We start from the raw sequence: 25,498 nt of genomic DNA, 5'->3' as shown, positions 1-25,498 counted from the left end.
CTTCCTATGTGTCAGGTATGACTCCAACCACCGGAGAGTCTGCCCCCGATACCTATTGATTCCAGTTTTGCTGGGGCTCCTTGATGCCACACTCTGTTGAATGCAGCCTTGATATCAAGGGCTGTCACTCTCACCCCACCTCTGGAATTCAGCTCTTTATACCATTTGTGAAACAAGGCTGTAATGAGGTCAGGAGCTGAGTGGCCCTGGCGGGACCCAAACTGGGCATCACTGAGCAGGTTATTGCTGAGTAGGTGCTGCTTGGTAGCACTGTTACTGACACCTTCCATCACTTTACTGATGATCGAGAGGAGACTGATGGGGCAGTAATTGGCTGGGTTGGATTAGTCCTGCTTTTTGTGTACACGACATACCTGGGCAATTTTGCACATTGTCGGGTAGATCCCAGTGTTGTAACTGTACTGGAGCACCTTGGCGAGGGGAGCGGTATGTTCTGGAGCACAAGTCTTCAGGACTTTTGCTGGAATGTTGTCAGGGCTCATAGCCTTTGGAGTATCCAGCGTCTCCAACCATTTGTTGATATCACGTGGAGTGAATCGAATTGGCTGAAGACTGGTATCTGTGATGCTGGGGACCACTGGTGGAGGCTGAGATGGATCATCCACTTAGCATTTCTGGCTGAAGATTGCTGCAAATGCTTCAGCCTTATTTGGACTCTGCCATCACTGAGGATGGGGATATTTGTGGAGCCTCCTCCTCCAGTGAATTGTTTAATTGTCCACCACAATTCACAACTGGATGTGGCAGGACTGCAGAGCTTAGATTTGATCCATTAGATCCGTTGGATCGCTTAGCTCTATCACTTGCTGCTTTCGCTGTTTGGCGTGTCAGTGTTCCTGTTGGTGGCTTCACCAGGTTGACACCTCATCTTCAGGGATGCCTGGTGCTGCTCCTGGCATGTCCTCCTGCACTCTCCATTGAACCAGGGTTGATCCCCTGGCTTGATGGTAATGATTGAGTGGGGATATGCTGGGCCATGAGGTTACAGATTGTGCTGGAGTAGAGTTCTGCTGCTGTTAATGGCCCACAGCACCTCATTGATCCCCAGTCTTGAGTCGCTAGACCTGTGTGAAGTGACACACAACACAGTGCAGGTTGTTCTCAATGTGAAGGTGGGACTTCGTCTCCACAAGGACTGTGTAATGATCACTTTTACAGACACAGATGCAACTGCAGCTGGGAGATTAGTATGGATGAGGTCAAGTATATTTTTCCCTCTTGTTTGTTCCTTCACCGCCTGCTGCAGACCCAGTCTAGCTGCTATGTCCTGTAGGACCTGACCAACCAAATCAGTAGTACTGTTGCCAAGCCACTCTTGGTCCCCCTCCCAGAGTACAGTTTGTGCCCATGCCATCCTCAGTGCTTCCTCCAAGTGTTGTTCAACCTGGAGAAGTACCGATTCATTATCTGAGGGAGGATGGTTATGTGGTAATCAGCAAGAGGGTTCCTGGCCCATGTTTAACCTGAAGCCATGAGATTTCATGGGGTCTAGAATCAATGTTGAAGACTCCCACAGCAAATCAGCCAGGTATACTGGAAACTTCTGTTTATTAAATAATTTCTGGTGTTTGATATGTCTCAGTACAAACAGTCTTCAGAAAAAATTACAGAGAAGTAACCGAGTATTCAAAATGTTTATCAATATAAAAGTAAGGATACAGTCTATTCTATGAAATGTTCTCTGTGTGGGGGAAGTGGGTGAGGAATATGGTACAATTTCAAATCTTGTCCAAAGCTTATTTTAGTTTTAATCACTCTCCGGCTATTTTTATTATTAACTTATTTTTACATACATTGTATATTTCAGTGAGCATTTGAAAAACTAAATTCACCCATTGTTTAAAAACATGTGTCTCGTGTATGATTTAAAGTTCATGATGACACATTAAGGATCTTCCCATTTCTGGCTATTGAATACAGTATTAACCATGGCAATCAAATTATAAGGTGATAAGGGAAAAAGCTATCAAGTAAGCATATGCTTTAAATAATGCATGTGTGGACAGTAAACTATAACAACTAGATGTTGATGAAATCTGAAACAAATTAAACAAAACAAACACCTACACTCTACTGATAATAAAATGTGAGGCTGGATGAACACAGCAGGCCAAGCAGCATCTCAGGAGCACAAGTGCTCCTGAGATGCTGCTTGGCCTGCTGTGTTCATCCAGCCTCACATTTTATTATCTTGGAATCTCCAGCATCTGCAGTTCCCATTATCTCTCACCTACACTCTACTCTCCATCTTCGGTCCGCCTCCCCCTCTCTCCCTATTTATTCCAGTTCCCTCCCCCCATCCCCCTCTCTGATGAAGGGTCTAGGCCCGAAACGTCAGCTTTTGTGCTCCTGAGATGCTGCTTGGCCTGCTGTGTTCATCCAGCCTCACATTTTATTATCTTGGAATTCTCCAGCATCTGCAGTTCCCATTATCTCTGATCACAACATAATCCACAACAAACCAGCTGCACGGAACTGACAGAGCAACATCACCCGGACACTATTCACTGTCGTACCGGCAGTCACTCACCCGGACGCACTTCTCTGTTGTACCGGGAGTCACCCGGACACTATTGGCTGTTGTACCATAGTCACCCGGACACTCAGGGGAAACACACGAGGAGTCGGATCGAGATCAAGGTGGGAGGCCTGGGGAGGGCGATGGGGGTGGACGGTGAGGGGTGTGAGTTCGAGCGGGGGGCGGCGGTGATGGTGAGGGGTGTGTGGGGGATGGTGGGTGTTGTTGGGGAGGTAGGGGTTAGGGATGGTGAGGGGCATGGGGGAGGGTGAGGGGCATGGGGAATGGGGAGGGGTGAGGGGCATGGGGAGGGGTGAGGGGCATGGGGAGGGGTGAGGGGCATGGGGAGGGGTGAGGGGCATGGGGAGGGGTGAGGGGCATGGGGAGGGGTGAGGGGCATGGGGAATGGGGAGGGGTGAGGGGCATGGGGAATGGGGAGGGGTGAGGGGCATGGGGAATGGGGAGGGGTGAGGGGCATGGGGAATGGGGAGGGGTGAGGGGCATGGGGAATGGGGAGGGGTGAGGGGGAATGGGGAGGGGTGAGGGGGAATGGGGAGGGGTGAGGGGGAATGGGGAGGGGTGAGGGGCATGGGGGAGGGTGAGGGGCGAGGGGGAATGGGGAGGGGCGAGGGGGAATGGGGAGGGGTGAGGGGCATGGGGGAGGGTGAGGGGCGAGGGGCATGGGGGAGGGTGAGGGGCGAGGGGCATGGGGAAGGGTGAGGGGCGAGGGGCATGGGGGAGGGAGAGGGGCGAGGGGCATGGGGGAGGGTGAGGGGCGAGGGGCATGGGGAGGGTGAGGGGCGAGGGGCATGGGGAGGGTGAGGGGCATGGGGAGGGCGAGGGGCATGGGGAGGGTGAGGGGCGAGGGGCATGGGGAGGGTGAGGGGCGAGGGGCATGGGGAGGGTGAGGGGCGAGGGGCATGGGGAGGGCGAGGGGCGTGGGGGAGGGGCGAGGGGCGTGGGGGAGGGGCGAGGGGCGTGGGGGAGGGGCGAGGGGCGTGGGGGAGGGGCGAGGGGCGTGGGGGAGGGTGTGGGGGGAGGGGGAGGGTGTGGGGCGTGGGGGAGGGGGAGGGTGTGGGGGTAGGGGCGTGGGGGAGGGGGAGGGGCGTGGGGGTAGGGGCGTGGGGGAGGGGCGTGGGGCGTGGGGGGAGGGGCGAGGGGCGTGGGGGAAGGGCGAGGGGCTTGGGGGAGGGCGTGGGGCGTGGGGGAGGGGCGTGGGGGAGGGTGTGGGGCGTGGGGCATGGGGGAGGGTGTGGGGCGTGGGGCATGGGGCTTGGGGGAGGGGGAGGGGCATGGGGAGGGGTGAGGGGAATGGGGAGGGGTGAGGGGGATGGGGGAGGGGTGAGGGGCATGGGGGAGGGGCATTGGGGAGGGGTGAGGGGCATTGGGGAGGGGTGAGGGGCATGGGGAATGGGGAATGGTGAGGGGCATGGGGGAGGGGTGAGGGGCATGGGGAATGGGGAGGGGTGAGGGGCATGGGGGAGGGGTGAGGGGCATGGGGGAGGGGTGAGGGGCATGGGGGAGGGGCATGGGGAATGGGGAGGGGTGAGGGGCATGGGGAGGGGGGAGGGGCGAGGGGCATGGGGAGGGGCGAGGGGGAGGGGCGAGGGGCATGGGGAAGGGCGAGGGGCATGGGGAATGGGGAGGGGCGAGGGGCATGGGGAGGGGTGAGGGCGAGGGGCGAGGGGCATGGGGAAGGGCGAGGGGCATGGGGAATGGGGAGGGGCGAGGGGCATGGGGAATGGGGATGGTGAGGGGCATGGGGAATGGGGATGGTGAGGGGCATGGGGGATGGTGAGGGGCATGGGGAGGGTGAGGGGCATGGGGAGGGGTGAGGGGCATGGGGAGGGAGGGGGGTGAGGGGCATGGGGAGGGAGGGGGGTGAGGGGCTTGGGGAGGGAGGAGGGTGAGGGGTGTGTGTTCGGGGGGAGGGTGAGGGGCATGGGGGAGGGTGAGGGGTTGGGGATTGTGAGGGTATGGGGAAGGTGGGGGTTGGGGATGGTGAGGAATATGGAGGGAGGAGGTGCGAGGTTGGCGGAGTGGTATGGGGTGTTCTGTGGTTTGGGTTTTTTTCTGGTTGCTGGGCAATGCCAAGAGCCTTGAGCTAACCTGCTGCTTTGAGCAGTTTTGTTTAGAAATAGTGTTCTCTTTACTGTCCCCAGCCACAGAGTTTGTTTGTCTAGATTCAAAATGTCAACTTGCTCTCTCTCTCTCTCTCTCTCCATGGCTTGCTGTGATCTCCAGCTTTAGTTGCTTTCACTTGTTTTTCTTTTGTTTGATATTTGTAATTAAATTGAGTGTGTGTCCAGTCCCGAGCTAGATTCTAGATCGAGAGGTCAGTTTTAGGATCAGAGTTATTTAGGTTTTAAACAAGAGATGAAGATAAATGACTTTTTTCAAAGGGTCGTGAATTTTTGTAGTTCACTAACAGAAGCAAAAGGTGTTGAAGAAACTCTGGTCTGGCAGCACCGGAGGAGATAATGTCTTCCAGTTCTGAACAAGGGGCCATAAATGTTCACTCACTTTTCTCTACATGTACTGCCAAACCTGGTGAGTTTCTCCAGCAATTTTTACTCATTCATTCATGGGACGTGGGTGTCGCAGGCTGGGCCGGTATTTAGTGCCTGTCCCTACTTGCCCTTGAGAAGGTGCCTTCCTGAACTGCTGCCGCCCATTTGCTGTGGGTGAACCCACAATGCTATTGGAAGGGAATTCCAGGATTTTGACCCAGCGATAATGGTATATTTCCAAGTCAAGGTGGTGAGTGGCTTGGAAGGGAACTTGGAGATGAGTCCCATGAATCCGATGCCCTTTTCTTTCAGATGAAAATGGACATGGGTTTGGAGAATGATGTCTCAGGAACCTTTGGTGAATTTCTCCTGCACACCTTCTCGATAGAAAGCCCTGCTACTAATTGATAGTGGAAGGAATGAAGGTTTGTGACATGATGTCAATCAAGCAGACTGTTTTGTCAAGCTTCTTGTGTGTTGTAGGGACTGCACGCACCCAGACAAGTGGGGCGAATTCCATCACGTTCCTGACTTCTGCCTTGTCGACTGTGAACAGGCTTTGGTACGTCAGGAGTTGAAAGACAAGCAACAGGGTTCCTAACCTCTAATTGCTTTTGAACTTAACAGCATTTATTTGGCTGTTCTCGTTCAGTTACTGGTCAATGGTAACCGCCAAGATGTTGATAGTGGGTGATTCACCAATGGTGATGCTATGGAATGCCAAAGGAGGATAGAACATAGAACATTACAGCACAGTACAGGCCCTTCGGCCCTCGATGTTGTGCCGACTTGTCGTACCAATCTCAAGCCCATCGAACCTACACTATTCCGTGTACGTCCATAAGCTTCTGCAACTTCTGTAAAATCGAATTTGTGGTATTATGAGGCGAGTTACCAATTTTTTTAAAATTAGTTGGGGAATTTACATTCAACTAATTAAAGATTTTGGAACTAAACATTAGTCCTGGCAAACGTGACAATGAAATTATTGATGATCACACAAACTCATTAGCCCCTGTGTTGGGGAGAAAATCAGCAGCTGCTCCCGAGTTAGGAGAGTATTGAACAACAGGCCCATGGCAAAGTAGGTGACGCCTACCACTCAGTTATACTGGCCTTATTAACTCACATTCCATGAATTACTTAAAAATGTTTAACTGGGATTTTCACACTGATTTTTAAAGCAAAGCCAGCTAAATTCAAAATCTCAAAGCAATTATGCTGATTAACAACCATGGCACTCCTCAAAGTTCAGTTCCCTATGCACAAAATGGAATTTATTCAACAGCTCCATTCCCATAGTTAGTCTTAGCCCTATGACATCTACCTCTGGTCACATAAGTCTAACACATTCTTCACAGCTCAAACGTCAAACTGAAACCCAAGGTCAACCCAGCATCACTATTAGTTTACAGGTAGTGGGAACTGCAGATGCCAGAGAATCCGAGATAACAAAGACCCTTCAGGTCTAGGCCCAAAATGCCAGCTTTTGTGCTCCTAAGATGCTGCTTAGCCTGCTGTGTTCATCCACCTCCACACTTCGTCATCATTATTAGTTTAACTGGGTTTAAGTATTGCACCAAAATGTCCAGACAAGGAGAGGGAGCATCAGTCAGGTGGTTCTTGGATAAATGCAACAGCAAAATCACTTGTTGCCTTAATAGGCTGGCCTGGCAGCATGTGATAAATTCTACAAAGCTAGTTGGGAAACAATATATGAGAGATGAGAGTAAATTGGTTGATGTGGTGTATATGGATTTCAGCAAGGCGTTCGATAAGGTTTCCCACAATAGGCTATTGTACAAAATGCGGAGGAATGGAATTATGGGAGATATAGCAGTTTGGATCGGAAATTGGCTTGCTGAAAGAAGACAGAGGGTGGTAGTTGATGGGAAATGTTCATCCTGGAGACCAGTTACTCGTGGTGTACCGCAAGGGTTGGTTTTGGGTCCACTGCTGTTTGTCATTTTTATAAATGACCTGGATGAGGGCGTAGAAGGATGGGTTAGTAAATTTACAGACGACACTAAGATCGGTGGAGTTGTGGATAGTGACGAAGGATGTTGTAGGTTGCAGAGAGACATAGATAAGCTGCAGAGCTGGGCTGAGAGGTGGCAAATGGAGTTTAATGCAGACAAGTGTGAGGTGATGCACTTTGGTAGGACTAACCAGAAGGCAAAGTACAGGGCTAATGGTAAGATTCCTAGCAGTGTAGATGAGCAGAGAGATCTCGGTGTCCATGTACACAGATCCTTGAAAGTTGCCACCCAGGTTGACAGGGCTGTTAAGAAGGCATACAGTGTTTTAGCTTTTATTAATAGAGGGATCGAATTCCGGAACCAAGAGGTTATGGTGAAGCTGTACAAAACTCTCAAGGATGATTACGTTCTTTCTTGTTGGAGATTGCCATTGATTGGCGCTTGTGTGGGGAGAATGTTGCTTGCCACTTCTCAGCTCAAACCCGGCAGTTGTCAACGCCTTGTTGCATTTGGACACAGACTGCCTCAGTTAATGAGGTGATACAAATGGTGCTGAACATGGTGCTTTCATCAATGAACATCCCTACTTCTGTTCTGATGATGGAGGGAAAGACATTGAAATAGCTGAAGATGGTTGGGCCTTAGTTGCTACACCAAGGAATTCCCGCGATGATGTCCTAGAGCTGAGATGACTGGCCTCTTCCAACCTCAACCATCTTTCTTTGATGATAGGAACCTCTGTGGGAGACTGAGATGGACCATCGATTTGGCACTTCTGGCTGAAAATTGTTACAGATGCTTCAGCCTTGACTTCTGCACTGATGTGCTAGGCTTCCCATGATTGAGCAGAGGCTCTTTATGGAGCCTCCTTGTTCAGTGAGCTTTCTGCCACCATTCACAGCTGGCTGAGACAGGGCTGTAGAGCTTAGATCTGATCTGTTGGTTGTAGAATTGTTTGGCCCTGTCTGTCACTTACTGTTTATGCTGTTTTAAACTGTTTGTTTCACAAGTAATCCTGTCTAATGGCTTCACCCAGTTAGCATCTCATTTTTGGTATGCTAAGTCCTAGCATGCTTTCCTACACTCTTCAATGAATTTATACCTGCCAGATTGTCTTGAGATGCAGATGTTTGTTTATGTTTGCATTGTTAATCAAACTAGCTAAGCTGTCAATTTGAGATTATTTTTGAAATGTATTTATTTCACTAATGATCTTTAGAATTTAAGAACTAGGAGCAGGAGTAGGCCATCTGGCCCCTTGAGCCTGCCCCACCATTTAATAAGATTATGGCTGATCTTTGACACTCAGCTCCACTTACCTGCCCACTTACCATAATCCTCTACGTTTCAAAAATTTATCTAGCCTTGCCTTAAAAACTTTCAGCGAGGTAGCTTCAACCACTTCACTGGGCAGGGAATTCCACAGATTCACAACCCTTTGGGTGAAGAAGTTCCTCCTGACCTCCGTCCTACATCTGCTTCCCTTTATTTTGAGGCGATGCCCTCTAGTCCTAGTTTCACCTGCTAGCGGAAACAACCTCCCTGCCTCCACCTTGTCTATTCCCTTCGTAATCTTATGTGTTTCTGTAAGATCTCCCCTCATTCTTCTGAATTCTAATGAGTATAATCCCAATCTACTCAGTCTCTCCTCATAATCCATTCTGTCAACTCTGGAATCAACCGAGTGAATGTCTTCTGCACCATCTCCAGTGCTAGTATCTCCCTTCTCAAGTAAGGAGACCAAAACTGCACACACACTACTCTAGGTGTGGCCTCACCAGGACCCTATACAGCTGCAGCACAGCCTCCCTGTTTTTAAACTCCATCCCTCGACCAATGGCAGACAAAATTCCATTTGTCTTTTTGATCACATGCTGCACCTGTAATCCCACCTTCAGCGATTCAGGCACAAGGACCCCAAGTCCCTCTGCACAGCAGCGTGCTGCAATTTTTTTGCTATTTAAAACATAATAATTCCTATCAAAATGGATGACCTCACACTTAGCCACATTGTACTCCGTCTGCCAGACCTTTACCCACTCACTTAGACTATCTTTCTCCCTCTGCAGACTTTCGGTGTCTTCTGCACACTTTGCTCTCCGACTCACCTTAGTGCCATCTGCAAATTTTGACACACTGCACTTAGTCCCCAACTCCAAATCATCTGTGTAAATTGTAAACAGTTGCGGCCCCAACACTGATCCCTGAGGCACACCACTAGTCAATGACCGCCAACCAGAAATACACCCGTATACCCCTACTCTTTGCTTTCTACTGGTCAACCAACCCTCTATCCATGCCAATACATTACTGTAATACCATGCAACTTTATCTTATGTAGCAGCCTTTGGTATGACACCTTGTCAAATGTCTTCTGGAAATCCAGATACACCACATCTACAGGTTCCCCATTGTGCACCATGCAAGTAATGTCCTCAAAGAATTCCAACAAATTAGTTAAACATGACCTGTCCTTCATGAACCCATGCTGGGTTTTCCAGTGGGACAGTTTATGTCCGGATGTCTTACTATTTCTTCCTTAACGATACATTCAAGCATTTTCCCCACTACCGAAGTTAAGCTCACTGGCCTATAGTTACCTGCTTTATGTCTACTTCATTTTTTTAAACAGTGTGTCACATTGGCTGTTCTCCAGTCTGCGGGAGCCACCCCAGAGCCCAGTGAATTCTGGTAAATAATTACTAGTGCATTTGCTATTTCCCCCATCACCTCTTTTAATACCCTGGGATGCATTTCATCACGGCCAGGAGACTTGTCTACCTTTAGCCCCATTAGCTTGCCCAGCACTGCCTCCTTAGCGATAACAATAGTTTCTAGGTCCTCACCTGCTATAACCTTCTTGCCATTAGTTTTCAGCGTGTTATTTCTGTCTTCCACTGTGAAGACCGACACAAAATAATTGTTTAATGTCTCGGCTATTTCCTCATTCCCAGTTATTAAATTGGCCTTCTCATCCTCTCAAGGCCCCATGTTTATCTTTGCCACTCTTTTACGACTTACTTATTTATGGAAACTTTTGCTGCCTATTTTTATATTCTGAGCTAGTTTACTCTCATAATCTATCTTACTTTTCTTTATAACTTTTTTTTGTGGCTTTCTGTTGGCCTTTAAAGATTTCCCAGTCTGCTAGTTTCCCACTACTCTTTGCTTTTTTGTATGTGTTTTTTTTTCAATCTGACACTTTCCTTTATTTCCTTAGACATCCATGGCTGACTATCTCTTTTACTGCAGCTCTTCCTTATCACTGGAACATACTTCTGCTGAACACTGTGAAAAATCATTTTGAAAGTCCTCCACTGTTCCTCAATTGACCCACCATAAAGCTTTTGCTTCCATTCTACCTTAGCGAACTCCTTCCTCATTCCATCGTAGTCTCCTTTGTTTAAGCAGAGGACACAGGTACTGGATTTAACCTTCTCACGCTCCATCTGTATTTTAAATTCGACCATACTGTGATCGCTCCTTCCGAGAGGATCCCTAACTGTGAGATCATTAATTATTTCTGTCTCGTTACACAGGACTAGATCTAGGATAGTTTGCCCCCTCATAGGTTCCATTACATATTGTTCAAGGAAATTATCGTGGATGGATTCTATGAACCCCTCCTCAAGGCTGCCATGACCAACCCGGTTTGACCAATCGATATGTAGATTAAAATCCCCCATGATAATTGCTGTACAAATTTTACATGCATTAGCTATTTCTGGGTTTATTATCCGCCCCACCACAATGTCATTATTTGGTGGCCTGTAGACCACACCTATCAGTGACTTCTTCTCTCTGCTGTTCCTAATTTCCACCCAAATGGATTCAACGTTTTGTTCAGTAGAACCTATATAATCTCTCACTACCGTCCTTAAAAATCAGAGCAACATCACCTCCCTTCCCTTCCTGTCTGTTCTTCCGAACAGTTTGATACTCCTGGATATTTAACCTCCAGTCATGACCATCCCATAACCATATCTTTGTATTGGCCACTAAATCGTACCCATTTGCCATGATTTGTGCTGTCAACTCATCCACCTTGTTTCGAATGATCTGAGCATTCAGATAAAGTGCCCTTATGCCAGTTTTTGCACCCTTTTGGGTCCTATTACCCCCATTACTGACAGCTCATGAGTTCTCCTTCCCTTTAACTTTTTTCCTAATTTTCAATGGAGTTGAAGCTTCCTCATCACCTGCTAACCTGCTGCTTTGCCTTACATTAATTGTTATTCTCCCTGTACGCTCACTTCTCCCTCCTCTGTCTTCTCTTCTCCCCCCCCCCCCCCCCCCCCCCCACCTTACTAGTTTAAAGTCCTAATAACCACCCTATTTACCCTTTTCGCCAGAGCACTGGACCCGGCCCAGTTCAGGTGGCGTCCATCCCAGTGGTATAGATCCCTCCTGTGCCAGAACTGATGCCAGTGCCCCATGAAATGGAAACCCTCTTTCCCACACCACTCTTAGCCACATGTTTTACTCCCCTGATGCTTGCCTCCCTATGCCAATGTACACATGGCTAGGGCAGCAACCCAGAGATTATGACCCTTGAAGACCTGTTTTTTAATTTTGTTCCTAGCTCTTCATAATCCTGAAACAGATCTTTTTTCCTAGTCCTGCCTACGTTGTTGGTACCTACGTGGGCCACAACAACTGGATCCTCCTCCCTCCCTCTCTAGTATCCTCTCAAGCCAGTCAGAGATGTCTCGCACCCTGGCACCGGGCGGGCAACACACCATGTGGGATTCTCTAGCCTGCTCGCGAAGGATACTGTGTCTCCTGATGATGGAATCCCCTACAACTGCAATCTGTCTTTTTGCTCCCCCCTCTTGAATGGCCTCCTGGATCATGGAGCCATGGTCAGTTGACTCATCCTTCCTGCAGCCCTGTTCCTCATCCACGCAGAGAGCAAGAGCCTCATACCTGTGGGACAATGTCAAGGGCTGCGGCTCCTGTGTTCCTGTCTGCAGGGTCCCTCCCGCTGCCTCACTCGCAGTCACACACTGCTGTCCCTGCCCGCCGATTGAATTAACTTTAGTTAATCTACCAGGTGTGACTGCCTGCTGGAACACAGTATCCAGGCATTTCTCCCCCTCCCGGATGTGCCACAGTGTTTGGAGTTTGGATTCCAGCTCATCAAATTTGAGTCGGAGCTCCTTAAGCAGCCAACACTTGATTAAGAACTCAGAAGTTTACTTTCAGAAGCATTCAGATCAAGGGAACACATGTTTGTAGTTGAAGGGGTAGAGTTGTGATCAGAATGTCAGTCTTCCTTTCAAACGTCAAGAAGCAGCAATCTCCGAATCTGATTTAAGTAAATAATCCATTTTATAGGCAAAGATTAACACTAAGGTGTGTTACAAAATATAAAAGGTATTTTGGATTCTCTGAGGACAAATGCTAAGTTTTCAATTGCCTGTATTCAAAGCATTAAAATATAACATCTTTACGTATCATCATGCCTGTAGTCAAATTCCATGCTTTTATAAAAAAGATTCCTCTGTAGAATTCCAAAACGTTACACTGCCATTTGGTGTGATGAATCTTCGGTCTAACCGTACGATCATTTCTTTTAGGTTTCTTGAGCAGGTGTGCGATCGTGGCTGTTGAAGGTAAAATGTCACCAGGGAAAGAGAAAATTGGAAAGGGCACATTTAAAAAGTTCAGCAAATCCAATAAAAAATCATCAGGTACGATTTTGATCTCTGGAGTATAACAACCTTTCACCAGTTTTAAACCAGAAATGTAACTTAAGTTTCCTTCCTCTTGTCTTTTCTTACATAATGTGGTCAGTTTATTTACTTGTCTTGAAAGCGAGTTCTCTGAGTAGCAGTTTTTTACTTATGAATGTGGTTTAGGTGATTCAATTCTCTACTACTTAAAGTAAAACTGTTTGTCTTGACCGAGTTTACAGACAGACGGTAGATCTGTTGATGCTACTGAAACAGACCATAGTTGGTATTGACAAGAGTCCAATACCTAATTCTAGCAGCATCAAAAGCTCAGTACTGTTTCTTTCCCCTTTAATGAGTTATTTCAACTCCCATTCTAAAATCTTTAATTTTCTTACCAATGCTCAATGTCTGCACAACTCACTTTCACAAATCAAAAATGTTGCTTCCACAAACCCCATTGCTTTGATTGCCATAACCAATGCCACAGCTGATTCACACCCTTTTCAGTCTGAGCTCCCTAATTCTTTAAACAATGATGTGGCTGTTGAACTGATATATTAAAACACATTATGCATGCATTTCTGCTCATCAGATCATGCTGCCATATTTTTGATTTGCAATTTTTTAACTTTCCCAATTTGCCTAGTCCAAGCCTGAAACTGTACTAATTAAATCACAAAGTAAATAATCTTTTTGGTCTCTTTTGAAATTTCAATATCTAAAATAAGGTTTTTATAGCTTGTTTTTAGATTGTGGTGGTGAAGACAATACAGTTGATTTCACTATCTGTAACTTTAAATTTTTTTTACCGTTTCTCCTTTTCTGTCTTTGGAAATATTTTAATATGATTAGCTGTAACCCCTGTTTGCTATTAATGCAAGAAATTTCCTTGGCTTTGCACCAAATTTCAGCCACTTGGGTGGCACAGTGGCTCTGGTTGGTACTGCCTCACAGTGCCAATGATCTGTGTTTGATTCCACCCTGGGGTGACTGTATGGAGTTTGCACAATCTCCCTTTGTCTGCGTGGGAGTCCTCTGGGTGCTCCGGTTTCTTCCCACAGTCCAGAGATGTGCAGGCCAGGTGGATTGGCCATGCTAAATTTCCTGTAGTGTTCAGGGATGCACAGGCTAGGTGGATTAGCCACAGGAAATGCAGGATTATAGGGATGACATGGGTCTGGATGGGATGCTCAAAGAGTCAGTGTGGTTTCAGTGGGCCGAATGGCCTGTTTCCATGATGTGTTGTGATTCTATGAGGGTTATGCCACAGAGATCGTGACTCTTTGTGAACAGTTTGCCTTGAGTTTGCCTTTGCCAATGCGAGGTGATGCATTTTGGAAGATCTAATTCAAGAGTATATACAGTAAATGGAAAAGCCCGGGGGAAAATTGATGTGCAGAGAGATCTGGGTGTTCAGATCCATTGTTCCCTGAAGGTGGCAACGCAAGTCAATAAAGTGGTCAAGAAGGCATACAGCATGCTTTCATTCATCGAACAGAATATTGAGTCCAAGAGTTGGCAGGTCATGTTACAGTTGTATAGGACTTTGGTTCAGCCACATTTGGAGTACTGTGTACAGTTCTGGTCACCACATTACCAAAAGGATGTGGATGCTTTGGAGAGGGTGCAGAGGAGATTCACCAGGATGTTGCCTGGTATGGAGGCCGCTAGCTATGAAGAGAGGTTGAGTAGATTAGTATTATTTTCATTAGAAAGACGGAGATTGAGGGGGGATCTGATTGAGGTCTACAAAATCATGAGGGGCATAGACAGAGTGGATGGCAAGAAGCTTTTTCCCAGAGTGGGGGACTCAATTACCAGGGATCATGAGTTCAAAGTGAGAGGAGGAAAGTTTAAGGAGATATGCGTGGAAAGCTCTTTACACAGAGGGTGGTGGGTGCCTGGAATGCGTTGCCAGCGGAGGTGGTAGATGCAGACACGTTAGCATCTTTTAAGATGTATCTGGACAGGTACATGGATGGGCAGGGAGCAAAAGGATACAGACCCTTAGAAAATAGATGACATGTTTAGACAGAGCATCTCGATCGGCGCAGGCTTTGAGGGCCGAAGGGCCTGTTCCCGTGCTGTAATTTTCTTTGTCCTTTGAGGTCAGAGCAGATCAGTGTGCTGATGTTTAAAGATAATGCAACAACCTGACCAATCAAAACAATAAAAGTTTTTAGTAATTTATTTAATAAGTACTTTAGTCTTGGAATTAGTTATAATTTCCAGTGCAGGGGAATAGGCCGAATTGTTACAAAATTAATGTTTCAGCCAGTTTCACCTTAACTTAGTTTAGTGGCCACCGATCTGTGCTCTCTAGTCAGTCAAAGACATAGAAATGGATTTCATCACATTTTATTCTTAGTTGTAATTAAAGGTCAGTTATTTATTTCAGTAGATTCTTGGAATTTGAAAATAATGATAAAATATTTAATTCCACTTAATTTTAAATTGCATTAGGAAATCTGATCAAATTCTGACAAATTTTCAACTAATTATTTTACAAATACGAAGCTTTGTGCTCGCAGTTATACAGATCACAGAATACATTGTTTTAAGAGAAGCTAGAAATTATTTTTGCATTAAAATATTTGCGTTCAACATTTTGAGTGTATCAAAGCTCTGATTTGATTTTTCACCAGTTATGTTCTATTTGGAAGCTGGACTTGCACACTTTTTCAAAGATAGACACTGCACAGAAACCCAGTGGTCATTTGACCAAATGGCCTTTGATGATTGTTCTGTATCTCGAGAGCCAGCTTTATCCTCCTCCAACTCATTCTTTCTGTCTAACATTTTTTTATTTACATTATCGAATGTGAAGTTGCTGGTAATTTCAGCATTTGTGGCTTATCCCTAATTACCTATTGAACTGAGAGGCGTAGATCATTTCAGAGGGCAGTTGAGAGTCTGGAAACACATCTAAGCCAAACCAGGTCAGAACAACAGATTGACTTCACTAAAGGACATTAGTGAACCCGTTAAGATTTTACAAGTTGATAGTTTCATTAACACCATTATTGAGACTAGCTTTAAACTATGGGTATTATTAATTTAATTTAATTTCCACTATTTTCTATGAGACCTCATGTCCCAGACTATTAACCTGGGTGTATAGTTCAGTGACATCAACACAACACTATTATTTCCCCCTCTTTGTACTTGGTTTGCTTTCTCTTGTCAGAGTTGGTCCTCCTTCTGCTTGAAACAAACAAGCCACAGCTACTCATTGTGTAAACTGCTCCAACTAAACAGTTAAGAGTTTAAACACCAGGGACTTTTACGTTTTATTTTCCAAAGTAAGTAGTGCATTACATTAGAACAGAACCTGTCTTGCTTACTACTGCTGTTTCATTTAGATTCTGAAACTGTGAAAAAATTGAAAGGCGGAGGTGGGAAAGGAAAATCCGCTCAAAAGAATGAGAAAGGGGCAGAAACCAGTAATGCCAAAAAGCTAAAACATGCTACTAGAAAAGTAAATGCAACAAAGTTCAAGGGAAGGCAGCAGACTGGGAAAAAAAGGAAACAGGTTGCTGGAAACAAAGAGGGTATGTTGCTGATATATTTCTTTTTGTGGAACTTGCCTTTGCAAATGATAATACAACTAATTGCTGATCATTTTAATGAAATTTCACAAATCCATGTCTTAACATTTGTAGATATAATATCGATGGATGATAATAATTGACTGGGTTTTGGGCCATTTAAAGTTTTGCCTAATTTCTATATAATATGAATATATATGTAATTTACTGCTTTAAAATTATGTACTTTATTCAGAGATAGTAGGAATTGCCGATGCTGGAGAATCTGAGATAACACGGTGTAGAGCTGGATGAACATGGCAGGCCAAGCAGCATCAGAGGGGCAGGAAAGCTGATGTTTCGGGTCGAGACCCTTCTTCAGAAATGGGGGAGGGGAAGGGGATTCTGAAATAAATAGGGAGAGGGGGGAGGCAGGTAGAAGATTGATAAAAGAGAAGATAAGTAGCGAGGAGATAGACAGATCAAAGAGGCGGGGTTGGAGCCAGTGAAGGTGAGTGTAGGTGGGGAGGTAGGGAGGGGATAGGTTGGTCCAGGGAGGACGGACAGGTCAAGGAAGCGGGATGAGGTTGATGGGTACCAGATGGGAGTGGAGTTTGAGGTGGGAGGAATGGCTAGGGAGGCAGGGACTAGTTGGGCTGGTTTTGAGATGCGGTCAGTCTTGGAAGATATAGTGATTTGTTTTTTTTTGTTGAGTGTTTCCAATGCAGACAAGAGGGCAGAGCCAATAAAAATGTTACCTCGACCCATCTGTGTGCACCATAATTATTGTTATACAGTTATCTAGACTAATCTTCAAAGATTTGAAAATTTCAATTTATAGTGTATAGGAATGAGCATGTCAGTCCAAGGTATTTTTTTAAAATCACATTTCCTTCGTCATTCTTTCATGTATAACTTGCATTAACACAAATCTGCCAATTCCCCTGCTCTCAGTGCGAGCTCATCTTACTTGCTTGCAAGCCCATAAACTCCCCTCGATGTGGCGAACAAAGAAAAGTATTTTTTTCTGAAGAAGGGTCTAGACCCGAAATGTCAGCTTTCCTGCTCCTCTGATTCTGCTTGGCCTGCTGTGTTCATCCAGCTTTACACCTTGTTTTCTCAAATTATATTGCTGTAGTGCCCCTTAGTAAATGCCTCGCCCTTACCAACAGTAAAATCTTTACTTTAGGCGGATGTAGCCAAGTTATCTGTTGTATTCTTAAGTGTTTAAAAAAAAAACCTGATCTAATGTTCTAATGTAATATTCACTTATAATTTTTTTTAGGAATTAAGGGTTATGGTGACTGGGCGAGCAAGTGGAGCTGAGTCTCAAAAAGATCAGCCTTGATCTTATTAAATGGCCGGGCTGGCTCGAGGGGCCAGATGGCCTGCTCCTGCTCCTAGTTCTCATGTTCTTATGTTATCTCTTTAATTTTTATTGTACTTTTACCAATTCTGTAAATCAGGTTGTAGACTCGGGCATTGTTGCTTTTCCTCCGTTTCTCTATGATACAACATGTCTCTCTCAAATATATCAAAGATATCGCTGTGTAGTAGCTTGTATTTGATTTTGAGTTCATGTAGCATCTGCCCACAGTATTTTAAAATAAGTTGAATACTGTGTGTTAGATATGAAGAGAAGCTAGTAACATTTTGTGTTTCAGGCACAACAGCAAAGAAACCCAAATGGGATGATTACAAAAAGCAAAAGAAAGATCTAAGACAAAACAGACAACAGGACAAGAAAACCAATTATGATTTAATTTTTCGCTCAAAGCATATATGGGAAACTGTAAGAAGGTATTTCTAACCAAGTTCAATATAATTTATTGCTACTTTGATATACGCTCACCTGAAGTCACAAGATTAGGTTTTCTAGTTTGAGTCCTGTTAACATCCATCTATAAAGCCTACTTCCTATCTAAGTAAGTTGACCACGAGCCTTATTAGAAAGCTGTGCTACTTTGTGCGTTATCTTCCTTTTAGTCTTGTTTATATTACTTTACTGTCAAGATTGCTTACAATACACCGAGAAAATTACTTTCATCTTGATCATTTTAACTGCAGCCAGTTCTCCAGTCTGTACATTTCCTGTATTGCAGCATGACTTTGTATGTCATTACCTCGATCACTGCAGTTTTAATGCAGCTATTATTGATTTCAAATGAATCAAATTGCCTGCTTTGATCTGTGTTTTAAATGTAATTTCTATGGTATGGCTGACATTCCTCTGGAAAGAGGAGGGATGGCATTATTACGATGAACGGAGAAGATGTCCAGCAAGTCTAGCAGTCAAGTCCGGAATCTGTTTGGATCCCCAAATCCAGGAATATTTGAAACCTGATTGACCTCTTCATTTGTTGAATTTGTCAGGAATTCATTAACTTTCTTTACTATGCTTTGTATTTGCACATACAACCTCATGTAGTGTTGCATTCTCGTTCATCTCACCCCGACACTGTACCCTGTTATTTGTTTCCTACTGCTAACTGGCTTCACCATTTTTTCCAACAGCATTAGGAATCTTTTTGTAATGATCTTAACCCTGACACTGTTTAACTGCACGCTGTTAGATCTGTGAATGCCCCACCTTTCCGGAACCAATCTCAATGCTCCAGGAATACAAAACCCTGTCACCAGCTCTATTTTTCTGGCCACCATACACCTGCTGTATTCTCTTATTTCTGTATTCTTAGTGTATGGCATTGGAAACAATTCAGAAATTATGACCTTATAAGATCCGGTTTATTAGTCTCTTTTGTGACTGCCGGCTTGTAGGAACACCACCTGTTCATTGGTACCAGTGCTGATAACAAGCTTCAGAATGTTCTGCAGCTGATCAGGGCCATACTGGACCCTGAGACCAGCAAGGCAACATGGCACCCTGGAATATCACATGCAGCTACTGTCCATCTTCCCTCCCGCCTATCCGCTCCTCCTGCCTCACTGACCAATCCCCACCACTGCCTACCTGCACTCGCCTATCGCCATCCTACCTACCTTTCCCAGCACCACACCTCCTCTGTATTTATTTCTGAACTCCCTTCCCCCTCCCCCATTTCTGAAGAAGGGTCCCAACCCAAAATGCCAGCTTTCCTGCTTCTCTGAAGCTGCCTAGCCTGCTGTGCTCCTCCAGCTCCACACTGACTCCAGCATCGGCAGTTGTTACTATCTCTACAGAAATACCTCCCTGTTCTTCTAACTGTTGAATAACTTGTCACTGGAAAAGCTCAGCAGGTCTGGCAGCATCGGTAGAGAGAAATCAGAATTTACATTTCGGATCCAGTGACTCTCCTCAGCTCTGAGCTTTTCCAGCAACTTCTGTTTTTGTTTCTGATTTCCAGCTTCCACGGTTATTTCAGTTTTTAATAATTTATCTCTATTATTTTCCCAATCTTGTTTCTCCCAGAATAGGTGCATTTTAACAAAAGGTTTAGATATTGCAAAATCTTACTGTAAAAGCAAGGAAGTAAAGTAAATTAAATCTCATAATTAGCACTTGTGGGCAGGACCAGACATTTTTATTGTAAATTGCATGTGAATTTGTATGTTTTGGGAGAGTAATTCTAACAAGTTGTTTGATAGTACAGTACTTGATAGTACTGAAAGAAGAGAGATGCTGTTGAAAAATTTTGTCCTGCAACTATCAGGGCTGAATCACAACATGAAATTTCAAAGGGAACACCATCATACTTGAAAAGAAAAGAATGCTGATTGCTTGGCAGGTGGACGATGATTGGTAGAGGGTTTGCCATGGAGAATGTAATGGGAACAATTAACTGCAAAGCTTTTGTGTCACTTAGCTGGGCAGCTTGACTTTGATTTGTCAAGCATTGCCACATGGAATGCACCAGGCAGTGTTGTTTGCCAAGTTTATCTCCAGTTCAAAAAGGTGCAGTTCATTTCCATATTCTTTGAGTTTGCAAAGGACTGGGTCATGCAAGTAAATATGTGACTTAGAACGCACCTAGCTAAGTGACACTGTGAGCCTCTTGAGTTGGTTGAAAATATAATTATTTGCACAATTGGGATTGTTTAGCAAACCTCCTCCATGTCTAATTTCTGGTACTACTATCTGAATTTTATAAGAATGGACGGGTTCTGTGGCCAGTATTCTGAAGGGCATGTTACAATCCGCCATTCATTTGGGAAGTGTGGCTGAAATACCTGGCATCACACCAGCACTGAAGATATACACATTTCCTATATTTGAATGGCAGAATGACTTTTTGGCTTTGTGGTACCATCTTGTAGTGAAGAATACTGCTCGTGTTGCTACAGCACAGTAGCAGGGCCACATGTCTGTTGCATGAATTTTTGAGACACCTTCAATTCCAGAGTAATCTGTTGTGTACTCTTGAGGACAGGAAGTGACAGCTTGGGTACATTCTAGAGTTTACTCAGTATGCAACATGCTGTGATCAGATTAGAGTAGCTATCATCCACAAGTATAAACAACCAGCATCCTCGTTTTGTGTGGTACAAACCGTGTTCCCTTTGAAGTTTGATATCCTAGCAGTGCTGCGATGAGTGCCAAATAGAAAGCTTTGAACTATGTCTTTTTTTTCTTAATACTCAAACAGTTATTATTTTGCTGCTTTTGAAGGCGTCTTTTTCATTCCCTCGAAGGCTGCTTCAGATCAATCATTTAAGGTGGATTGTTTATTCAGTCATTGGATTAGCCCATTCGTGGATGCCAATTCCACATCCATCAGCAATTAGAAAATCGTTTAGTGATAACATCATAAAGCCAGCAATGACGGCAGTGAATGTACTGAGTTTTTGACCATGTCCCTTTCTTGCTGTTAGATATTTGTGCGTGTCAAATGTTCGAATTCCTTGCCAATTCACTTTCAAAGACAAATACATTGTACTTTTTTTTAAGAAAAATTATGTTTTTAAAGTATAATGGGAAAGTCATGTTTCTTTTTAAATCGACGTTTTAAGCATTTACATCACCTAAAAGTGAATCTTTTGTATTTTTCAAAATGTAGGAAAGAGTGCAATAAAGAGAAGAGGGCGGAATTGATGAAAGAATTGCAGCAGTTAGTCCATGGAAACATTAAAAATGTACGGCTATTTCCAAATTCTGCTTTCAGCATTTCGTTACGTTTCTGCTTTGGTTAAGTTGACTTCATGGATGTAATATGTGACTTAATTTCCAATTTTGATGTCTCACATAATATTAAAATGTTTGCAATTTTTTAATTTTCCGATCTATAATTTATAAATCACATTGTCCCTTTCATTCATTTAGGATTAAAAGAGAAGCTCACTTTCCCTTCATTAATAGAATACATTACACCATATTTGACATGATATAACATTTTTCCCCTTTTAAGATAAGTAAGCAGTGCCTGGGGCATTATGCACGTTCTGAGCATGTCTATCACATATTAGCTTTAACACTAGCATATGCTGAAATTTAAAAATACAGATGGGAGATTACTTCATGCTGCTTTTCATTATCCTGCCTTGGAATTGGAAGTTTTCCATCTGTCAAACTTGTCATCAAATTGCATTTAAACGATGATTTCAGGCTGCCTTGCAACTTTTTGAGCAAATTAAACACAGCTTTTCCAACCTGCTGTTCTCCTGTTTACAAACAATGTGTCATTTGACTTACTGTGAGTAGGATCACAGGAAACTCACTTGCACTTGCATGGTTTCTAAGATGTCTTTAATAATTGGATTATTAACTTGACACAGAAGCCCTGTTGAAAGTGTTGCTGAGGATTGTATCGCCTGAATTTATCTCACCAAATTTGTAATTCTTTGTGGTTAAAGAAGCTACGGATTTTGGATTTATTGTGAATTGTGTCTTATCATTTTGCCAGATTGCTTTTGCACATGACTCTGCTAGAGTTATCCAGTGTTATATTCAGTTTGGAGATGAAAAACAAAGACAAGAGGTCTTTGAGGAATTGAAAGGTACCTAAATTCTTTGTATGCTGTTCGTTAATTGACAACAGATGTTGTTTAAATGCTTCCTCTTGCTTGACATTGATTTTTGTTTTATTTACAGAACATTTGGTTAATTTAAGCAAATCCAAATATGGCAGACATATTGTGAAAAAAATTTTGATGTATGGGTAAGTAGAATGTTTAGATATAATTGTGACCCTGAAGGCAGTAACGCACAAGTTAGCATTTGACAGAATTTACATGATTTGTTGGATTTATAGCGCACTAAATTGACTGCTAATTTGTTTTTCATGACAGGTTTACACTCCTAGCTTGGGTTTTGTCAGGGCTAAAATCCTAAACTGTCTCTAATTTCTGTGTAGAGTTAGGACCACTAGATTGCCTAGCTAGTTTTGTATGTGCTGAACTGTGGAATAAAAGGATGTAATGTCCATACCTGTTTTTTTATTTTTGCGCTTGGAGTTTCAAAGATTGTATGACGTGAACATGGGACATTCATGAGTGGAGGGCGTGACATAGCAATTATCTGAGGGCAAGTCTTGTCTTCCTTTCTTCAAACCTCACGATCCTAATTGTTTCTCTTCAGTGACTCACAACAGCCTCCAAATTTCAAATTGTTTAGCACTCAGTCTTTGGCCCTTTAGCTCCACATCCTTCTAAACTTCAATTAACTCCGTCATGTTCTTTTGCTTTATAATATTGCCATTTTAAATGCTTGGAACTTCTCAATATGCATTAGCGATCTGTCCTCCTGTAGGGTTGACCAGCAAATGTATGTGTCTGTGCCTGTCTCTCTCTCTCTCTCTCTCTCTCTCTCTCTCTCTCTCTCTCTCTCTCTCTCTCTCTCTCTCTCTCTCTCTCTCTCTCTCTCTCTCTCTCTCTCTCCCACACAGCAATTTAAAAACAGTCAGAAAGAAGTTGTCAAGATTAATTAAATGTATTAGACCGTGTCACATTACAAAATGCTAAAGAGACCATTGGTATATTTAAAGGGAAATGAGGTAGAAAGTCAGGGATCTCTGCAAAAATAATGAAAGTAGGTGAAGAAAACACTAATGAAGATAAACGTAGATGAGGCCGTTTAGCTGTTTGAGCCTGTTCTACCATTCAGTGAGATCATGGCTAATCTGTGATCCAACTCCATAAGCCTGCTTTCAGTCCATATCCTTTAATAGCTTTGCTGAGCTAAAAATTGCCTGTCTTTGATTTTAAACTAACAACTGATTGAGCATTGACTGCTGTTTGAGGAAGAGAGTTCCGAACAACTAGCACTTTTTTGTGTAAAAGTGCTTCCTGACGTCTCTCGAATTCGCAACCAGTGGAAATAGTTTATATTTATCAACCCTGTCTTTTACTGTTATTATCAAGAAGGCCTAAACTGTATCACGCCTTAACCTTCTAAATTATAGAGAAAACAGGCAACAAATGTTGAGGAAAAAGACTGACTGAGCAAAAGTTTTTTTTTGGTAAAGCATTGTAGAGAATTGGTAGAACTTCAAGAAGGAAGGCAGGGCAGTCTTAATGAGAAAGGACAGAAATTGATAAAAAGAGGGTAGACAAACGAGCTGAAAGACGAATTGGTAGCAGAGATTATACGCTGCTGATAGAAATCGACTAAAAGAATAAATGGAAAGAGTACATCAAGACCTGTATGACACAGATAGCAAGCCAACAGAAATAGGATAAGTGGGAAGAAGCATTTCCCAGGATGATTTAGGACATGATCTTCTGGAGTGTGAAATAAGTGAGCCCAGAAGAAGCAGGAGGGCGTGATGAAATTCCTGCAGAAATGACAGATGAGGCTTGGAGGGGGCAGGGGAAGAAAGGAAGGTAGAAACAGCAAGTGAGGTGATTAATTTGTAAGAGGAGATGTACGTGAAGGAACCGTGGCTGGAAGAAGCTCTGAAAACCACAGCAGCCTGAATGGAGCCAACGCAAATTCTACAAATCCCATAAACAGTGTTTCACTATGTTTGATTACTTATGCATCCAACATAATGGTCCTAATGTTTTAAACCAAGAGGGAGGGGTTCATTCTAGGAAGAAGACTGCAATTCTCGTCTAGTCATAGCTTTTTCATTTGCTTTATTGATACTGGGGCCATCTTTCTGCTTAAAATTATTTCTTTAGTTTGTGAAAGCTAAAGAGGGAAAGTATACAGCACTGGATCCCAGCTCTCTCGTTGCAGTGATTATGTGCAGATGTCAATGAAGCCACACATCGAGTGGGTGGAATTTATTGTTGATAAATGTCTAACAAATTCTTGAGTGCATTTAGATGAGCTGTTAATTTTCCGTTGTGGGTATCTGCCAAATATTAATTTTTACAATGTTAGCTTTGATTTTGAGCAGTAGCAAAATCATTCTAAGTGTGAAGTTATTAAAGAAAATATTTTGCTGCTGTGCAAATTATTAATGTTAGTAGATTTAATGTGGGATTTATTTTTGCTAGAAACAAGCAGCAAGTAGCAGAAATAATTAAAAGTTTTAAAGGTGAAGTGAGAAAAATGTTACGACATTCTGAGGCATCAGCAATTGTGGAATATGCATACAATGACAAAGCAATATTAGAACAGAGGAAAATGCTAACAGAAGAACTTTATGGAAATACGTTCATGACTTGCAAGGTAATTTTAAACATGTACTTGAATACGGAAAGAAAATCTAAATTGTGCCTTTGACAATTTTAACCATGTTGATTTCCATACTGTCCATTTGTAACTGAAATAAATGCTAATATAGTGGAGGTAATGGGAACTGCAGATGCTGGAGAATCCAAGATAATAAAGTGTGAAGCTGGATGAGCTCAGCAGGCCAAGCAGCATCTCAGGAGCACAAAAGCTGACGTTTCGGGCCTAGACCGGTGAAGGGTCTAGGCCCGAAACGTCAGCTTTTGTGCTCCTGAGATGCTGCTTGGCCTGCTGTGCTCATCCAGCTTCACACTTTATTATCTTAAATGCTAATAAAAGTGTGATATGTTGCCAATGAAAGGCCTGGCACTTGTATAAACTCAAAAGTCACATAAACTATTTTACCACCTTTTTGAATTGTTTCCAGTTACTTGCTGTACAGTGGCTCAGTGGTTAGCACTGCTACCTCAGCATCAGGGACCCAGGTTCAGTTCCACCCTCTGGAAACTGTCTGTGGAGTTTGCACATTCTCCCCGTGTCTGTGTGGGTTACCTCCAGGTACTCCAGTTTCCTCCCACAGTCCAAAGATGTGCTGGTTAGGTGGATTGGCCATGGGAAATTGCCCCTTTGTTTCCTGGGATGTGCAGGCTATGTGGATTAGTCATGAGAAATGCAGGGTTACACAGATAAGGTGGCGGAGGGGTTGGGCCT

The 25,498-nt window shown here is 43.9% G+C and overlaps 1 protein-coding gene across 2 annotated transcripts in view; it reads left to right on the top strand.

Annotated features, from left to right (window-relative positions):
* Positions 1-2,546: 2,546 nt before the first annotated feature.
* The window catches only part of pum3 (pumilio RNA-binding family member 3), a 48,462-nt gene continuing 25,510 nt past the window's right edge, over positions 2,547-25,498 (top strand). The window contains exons 1-9 of one of the 2 annotated variants that reach the window (XM_059642716.1): positions 2,585-2,661; positions 5,362-5,474; positions 12,608-12,721; positions 16,069-16,257; positions 17,898-18,033; positions 21,228-21,303; positions 22,071-22,164; positions 22,259-22,325; positions 24,610-24,784. In XM_059642716.1, the coding sequence (XP_059498699.1) occupies positions 12,649-12,721; positions 16,069-16,257; positions 17,898-18,033; positions 21,228-21,303; positions 22,071-22,164; positions 22,259-22,325; positions 24,610-24,784 (810 nt within the window). In that variant the 5' untranslated portion in view covers positions 2,585-2,661; positions 5,362-5,474; positions 12,608-12,648. Of the gene's footprint in view, positions 2,662-5,361; positions 5,475-12,607; positions 12,722-16,068; positions 16,258-17,897; positions 18,034-21,227; positions 21,304-22,070; positions 22,165-22,258; positions 22,326-24,609; positions 24,785-25,498 lie in introns of both variants that reach the window. The other variant, XM_059642720.1, reaches the window with a different exon arrangement.

The sequence above is a fragment of the Stegostoma tigrinum genome, chromosome 3 (genome assembly GCF_030684315.1).
Source record: "Stegostoma tigrinum isolate sSteTig4 chromosome 3, sSteTig4.hap1, whole genome shotgun sequence".
Lineage (NCBI taxonomy): Eukaryota > Metazoa > Chordata > Chondrichthyes > Orectolobiformes > Stegostomatidae > Stegostoma > Stegostoma tigrinum.
Note: the sequence above shows the minus strand (reverse complement) of the source record. Positions and strands in the feature narration are given on the sequence as shown.